Raw genomic sequence first — 6999 nt, forward strand, 5'->3', positions numbered from 1 at the left:
AAAAAAAAAAAAAAAAAAAAAAAAAAAAAAGAAAATACTGGAATATGGGGAGGGAAGATGAACTTATGATAAACTTTGACTTAATCGCTTTAGGGGTTAATATGTGTGGCAGTGAGACAGCCAGTTCTGTTTGTAATACTAGGTCCTGAGAACTTGGTTCAGATATGAACCTCTGTCATTTGTCAGGGTTTGCAGGCTTTGCTGTTATTTTAAACTGTTTTCTTGTACTTTCATCTTCCTTTCCCCCTTTTAGTCTCAGGATGCGGGAATCAAGACTATCACTATGCTGGATGAGCAAGGAGGTGAGTTGAAGTCATTGAAGAAACTCTTCAGTTTGACTTACATTGCAAAAGTCCCTTTAATATCAGCCACTTAAAAAATTCAACCTTCTCTTTATAAGATGAGAGTAATATAGCCGGGTGGTGGTGGCGCACGCCTTTAATCCCAGCACTTGGGAGGCAGAGGCAGGCGGATCTCTGTGAGTTCGAGACCAGCCTGGTCTACAAGAGCTAGTTCCAGGACAGGCTCCAAAACCACAGAGAAACCCTGTCTCGAAAAACCAAAAAAAAAAAAAAAAAAAAAAAGACTAATATGCTTCTTCCTTTTCTTATTTAAATTCTGGTATCGTGGTCATTGGGATTGGGATGAGAGGCAACAGCGCCCAGCTGGATACAAGTCAGTGAGACAATCATGGCTCACTGTGTGCGTTTGTCAATTGCACATTAACATGGCATTCTTTGATCATTGTCAGATAGCGAGTTCTAAAAGAGGGCTACATTCTGGTGGCCTTAGTTAATCCCGCCTGGCTTTCATTAAGGTCATGACTAAATGCTAGAAGTGCTGGGATCTGGTCTGGTTGCAGGAGTGGCTTCTGACCAACCCTCACATGCAGCTGGTGAACAAGTCCTTCTACAGTGAGGTCCAGGATCCTCTTGATCAGTGTTGTTTTTCTGGTACTGATATTCACTGGCAGGTGATTGGTAGAGCGGAGGTTGCAGCTTACTGCTGGGTAACAATAGCATTTTCACTGGATGTCTATGAATGTAACACACCACAACTTATTCTTAGAACAACTAAATCGCATAGAAGAAGGCATGGACCAAATAAATAAAGACATGAGAGAGGCAGAGAAGACTTTAACAGAACTCAACAAGTGCTGTGGCCTTTGCGTCTGCCCTTGTAATAGGTAAGTTGTTATAAATCAAGACCTTTTAAAAAAAAATCAGTACATGAGGAGATCCATGCCTACTCCATACCCAGAAGTAAAGTCAGAAGTATAACTAGATAACAGGGCCTAAATTAGCAACTTTGTTAAAAAACAAACTAAAGGCCGTTGGTGGTGTTGCACGCCTCTAATCCCAGCACTTGGGAGGCAGAGGCAGGTGAATCTCTGTGAGTTCGAGGCCAGCCTGGTCTATAGAGCAAGTTCCAGGACAGGCTCCAAAGCTACAGAGAAACCCTGTCTCAAAAAAAAAAAACCAAAAAAAAAAAAACAAAAAAAACCACACAAATTCTAAATGCCAATATAGTGTGATTCAAACTCTTAACTATGTCTTACAAACTTTTGTTCCTGTCTCTTATGTTCTATGTAATGAAGGAAGTAGGTAAATTTTTTTGAACAAAGAGGAAGGCTCCTCTTTAGTCTAGAACAGGATTGATTCTAAGTTGTAGGTTAATAGACAAAATAGCAATGAATTCTAAGAGTCACAGATGAGAGAACACAAGTGGTATTGGTGTGTCCCTGCCTGTCGGAGAGAAGGTACAACATGGCCCTGAAGTAGACTCTGCCCTCCAGCCATGGCAGCATTCTTTCTCGGTGGGCAGAGAGGAAGCGTTCTGTAACAGATGGGGTCAAGGGCTGCTGTGGCAGAAGAGCTCTTCCGTGAAGAGAGCAGAGCCCAGTGCAGATGTCTACGGGAGCCCCCTTCTCCCTGTGTCTTTAGACCATTGACACCTCTGCTGCCATCGTGTCTCTTGTCCTTGGCCATCCCCATTTCATCACTGTCTAGATCTTTCTGACCTTACCTGCCAATCAGCTGTAACACAAGGCCCTCAGACTCGCACAGCATCCTAGGCCTCCTTGTTCTGTGAGTCACAAATTTGTTCTAGCTGTGCTACTAGACCAGTGTGTAACAACGTGGATTCTTATATTCTCCCCTTCCTTCTTCCCCACTCTCTCTCCTTTCCTTCCCTCCCTATTTTCCCCTCCTTTTCCCTCATCCACAAATCTGTAATGCTCTGGAAGACAAGAGTCATATTTTTTTGTTTATTTTGTTCCATGGTGGTGGGATTAATAACTGCTGCTAACTATTGTCTTAGTATATTTGTGATCACACGCAGGGCTTGGCACATGACAGGCAAGCATCCACAAAGGAAGCCTGGGGGAACTTGAGTGCTGCAATCAGTACTTTCTGCTCATAATAGGCTTTAGAGTTTTACTGAGGAATATTATCCTTTGGGCACGCTCAGAAAAAATGAAGTATGCAATGGCTTAAATTGTTTTCTTGTTTCTTTTTATCTAGATTCTCAGATGGTGGTTGTTTCTTTGAAACCAGGCAGGCATTTGAATGCATCGTGTGTAAAGCTCTAATCCGCTCCTGTTCTGTTTGACTGACATTCACTGTTGTCTGCCTCTCATTCTCTCACTTAATCTCTTCCTCTCTTGCTTACTAAAAACGAAGATCTAACATCAAAAGACGGGCTCAGTAACTGATCAAAGGGAGCTTTAAGATGCAGTCTTGAGGTACAGACTGAGCTGCTAACCTGCTGTCTAAAGGTGATGCTCCAAATGGCTTTTCTATGCATGCGCATGGGTTTTGTGAGTGATGGGAGCTGTCTCAAAAGCTGCGCTGTGGTGTGTTGTGTGAAGTGCATTTGTTCTTGCATTAGACCGCAGATGGACATAACAAGGATCCTCATCTGTTTTAACTCCCGTAGACTAATGTACCAAAAGCTAAGTTTTTGTTCAATAACATTAGTATCAGCAAACTAAAAGCACTCCTGACATTTCCTAAGCTTTAAGTGGTTGGCCTTTGCATCCCAGCCTACACTGTAGTTCTTTTAAAGGTGGGGAACTCAAGCTGGCTGCATCTCTCTGTTCCATCTCACACACTCTGGTGCCTGGAAATTGCTTCTATTAAAGTATTGCTTCTCTGTATTTTAATTTCCCATGATTTAGGCCACTATCAAATCAAGAAATTAGTTGTCAATCTAGTCATCATTAGTCCTATTTATAATAAAGTAAATATCAGTTTTAAATGTGCCAGGCATGGTACCCCACATCTTTAATCCCAGCACTGGAGAGGCAGAAGTAGACAGATCTCTGTGTTCAAGGTCAGCCTGATCTACAAAGTGAGCTCTTGGACAATCAGTGCTATTTTAAATCAAAACAAAAGAACAACAACAACAAAAGAAAATTTAAATTTTATGTTGTATAATACTATTTTTTTATATTGAGATAAAAATATACTGTATTTTGAGATAAAAGTTTTTCTCTTCATAAATGTTTTAATTTGTTGCAATTTCTATATTATCAATATGTTAGCTTTGGTTTTCTGTAATTTCAAATTGATTAGTAGAGCTTATTTTTCATTAGAGTGAAACCTTTCAGATTACTGTATGTTGTAATGCCTAATTTTCTTAATTTTTAATCTTTGTAAAAGATTATGATTCATTGTTAAAAAATTAAGTATCTCATTGTCACTTTTGTTTTTGTTTTATTTATTTATTTATTTGTCTTTGAGACAAGATTATACTGTTAGCCCAAACTAGCCTTACTCAGTCTCCAGAGCCCTGGGTTAGCAGGCATGCCACTGTACCTGGATTTTATTACTTGCTTCTGAGTTCATTACTCTCTCTCCCACCTGCTCTACAATCTGGCACCCTAATAAAAGCTGTACTTATATTACCTTAGTTAATACTTTTGGCTGTTGTGCTAAGGACTGGAGCTCAGTGATAGGGTGCTGGGACTGTTGAAGCCCTGGGGTTATTCCCCACCACCACAGATACACAAAAAGAGCGGAAACCACTTACTCTCATTTTTAAAATATTGAGAAATATTGTTTTGTTTATTATTATTCTGCTTTAGATTTTTGCCTGGAACTTTATGTTAATAAAGTATACATGACAAATAGTTCACTAAATTAACACAATTATTCGAAAATTAGATAATTTCATCTTGTTTCAGGAAAAATTTAACATAGTTTGATTGACAAAAACAGTATTATAAATATAAAAGGTAATTATGAGAGTTTTAAGATGATGGAACCAAGAAAAGCACTTTGAAAACTAGATTATTAATATTCATAAATTTCTCCTTTAAGGGCCTACAAGATGGCTCAGGAGGTAAAAGTGCTTGCCACCCCGCCCTACAACCCAGTTTCAATCCCTGGGACCAAGTGAAAGCTGGATACACTGGTGTGCGTCTGTAATCCAGCTCTCTCAATCAGGTTGAGTGCAGAACTGCCCTGAACTTGTCAGCCAGCAGCAGCAGCAGAAACAAACACCTCAGCAAGGCTGAAGGCCAATTGAAACTGCCCAGTGAAGTAGCTGTCCTTTGACCTCTACAAAGCAATTATGAAACTTCCTCAAACCTAGGATAAATAAGAATTACATTATAGGAACATTGTGCTTAATTCTTATTTATAGAAAAATAAAAAGAAAATTAAGTAAAGTCTTGTCTCTAACAAAGTTATCAGTAAAAGGCAGTTTTGAAGTAGCTTTTTAAAGGTCACATGACACAGTGAGGCATCATAACCCTGTAGTCCTAGTGCTTGGGAAGTGGAAGCAAGGAGGGTGGAGAGTTGGCCAGCCACGTGGTTACATTCTGTCTCAAGAAAAAAGAAAAGAAAAGTACTTCCCTGAGCTGCTCTTTCTTGGCAACTGTAACCATCAGTTGAGGAGTACATTTCAGGCATTGACTGCCTGGGGGTGTGTGTTATTTTGTTTTGTTGAGTTTTGTTTTGATACAAGGGCTCACTGTGCAGACCAGGCTGGCCTGAAACTCCCAGGGGTCCAGCTGCCCAGCACAGCCGTCTCCACCTGTCTCCTTATAAGAACAGGAATACAGGCTGAAGGTGCAGTCCCCCTCAACAAAGCTCTCACTTGGGTTCAGAGATGAAAATCAGTTTGGGGCTTATGCGGCAAGCTCTCTCACCAACTGCACCCGTCCCTCCCTGTGCCCAGAAAACTTTTAGTTGGAAAAGACCTAACTTGTTTTTGTTTTCTAATGGAGAAAAAGTAAATTCCAAAATGACCGAGTCCTATTTTCTAACAGTATGATCAGGCATTTATCCATTGGTCATCTAATTTGGAAATAATCCATGTTTTCCTTCATGACATTTTGTTTATTCTTAAATTTAAAAATAAATGTGAGGCAAACTTATACCGTTAAAACAGATAGGGATTTGGGGACTTTTTGTTCAGTTACTAGAGTGCATGCCCAACATTTGAAAAGCCCTGGATTGGATCCCCAGTACCACATAAGCCCAGCACTAGGGAAGCAGAAGCAAGAGAAATTCAAGACTATCTTTGGGTACATAATGAATTTGAGGTTAGCTTGGGTTGCATGAAACCAGGTCTCAAACAAGCAAACAAACAACCCAAAAATCAATGTTGTATGCTTTTAGCCCCAGCACTCTGGAGACAGAGCCAGGCTGATCTCTAAGCTTGAGGCCAGCCTGCTCTACAAAGTAAGTTCCAAGACAGCCAAGGCTACACAGCAACCCTGTCTTGAAAAACAAAAGCATAACAAAATAAAACAACAAAGCCTCATCCAGAACAACTCTAGTTCAAACAGCAGGGGATAAAGATGGGTCCAGTTGGTTTCAACGCACACATCAATGTCTGATTCCCCCGAGAGTCTTTGTGTATCCTAGAACATCTTTCCTAAGGATTTTTCCCTAGTATACATTAACCTTTTTTTTTTTTTTCTATAAAAGGCCATAAACTGAAAGACTCAAACATCAGGTTTCATTTTGCTACTGTCTTAGCAAAGATTTGGTAGTATTTGGACCTTTTAAAAATGAATAAATGGCTGATATTAGTGATTCAGGCCTTTACTTCAAGCACTTGAGAGGCAGAGGCAGGCAGCTATCTACAAGTCAAGGCCAACCTTGTCTACATAGCAACTACCAGGACAGCCAAAGCTACATAGTGGGACCCTGACTCAAAAAACAAACAAAATGATTAAATGTTGGTAGATTTATCAGATACATCCCTTTTGTCTGTTGCCATTAGACATAGTACAGGTAACCTAGTGCCAGAAGTGGTAGAGTCTTATTCAAGGTAAAAAGCACTAATCATTTTAACTCCCCTTTTTCTGCTTTTTGCCTATATCCCTGACATTTATATAGGACGAAGAACTTTGAGTCTGGAAAGAACTATAAGGCAACATGGGGAGATGGTGGAGACAACTCACCTAGCAATGTAGTATCTAAGCAACCAGGACGGATAACAAATGGTCAGCCTCAGCAAGCCACAGGAACAGCCAGCGGTGGATACATTAAACGGTATGTCAGCTCTTCCTCCTATACCTCTTCTAATGAATGACTCACTTTAAAAACTGGGTGTGGCTAGACATAAGCCCCAACTCAACAAGTAGTCTGTCAGTCTTCCTCCTTTCCCTCTGCTCTTCTTCTTTCAAAGAGAGGGTTTATTTTGACTTCTCATTCCAAAGGTTCCATGGTAGTTTAGAAAGAAAATCATGGCAGCAGGAAGGTTGTTTTTTACTTTTCAGCAGACAGTAAACAGTGAGAAGGGAGCACAAGAAAAGCAGAGCAGCCGGGCGGCGGCGGTGGTGGCCTTTAGTCCCAGCACTCGGCAGGTAAAAATAGGCAGATCTCAGATCTCTGTGAATTTGAGACCAGCCTGGAGAGAGAGTCCAGGACAGGCTCCAAAGCTACAGGGAGCCGGGCGGTGGTGGCGCACGCCTTTAATCCCAGCACTCGGGAGGCAGAGGCAGGCGGATCTCTGTGAGTTCGAGACCAGCCTGGTCTACAG

The 6999-nt window shown here is 40.9% G+C and overlaps 1 protein-coding gene across 1 annotated transcript in view; it reads left to right on the forward strand.

Annotated features, from left to right (window-relative positions):
* The window catches only part of Snap23 (synaptosome associated protein 23), a 30318-nt gene that overhangs the window by 17647 nt on the left and 5672 nt on the right, over positions 1–6999 (forward strand). Inside the window, exons 4-6 of the mRNA XM_013352596.2 lie at positions 254–302; positions 1069–1186; positions 6354–6509. Of these exons, the coding sequence (XP_013208050.1) occupies positions 254–302; positions 1069–1186; positions 6354–6509 (323 nt within the window). The remainder of the gene's footprint in view (positions 1–253; positions 303–1068; positions 1187–6353; positions 6510–6999) is intronic.

Source organism: Microtus ochrogaster (assembly GCF_000317375.1).
Source record: "Microtus ochrogaster isolate Prairie Vole_2 chromosome 14 unlocalized genomic scaffold, MicOch1.0 chr14_random_1, whole genome shotgun sequence".
Lineage (NCBI taxonomy): Eukaryota > Metazoa > Chordata > Mammalia > Rodentia > Cricetidae > Microtus > Microtus ochrogaster.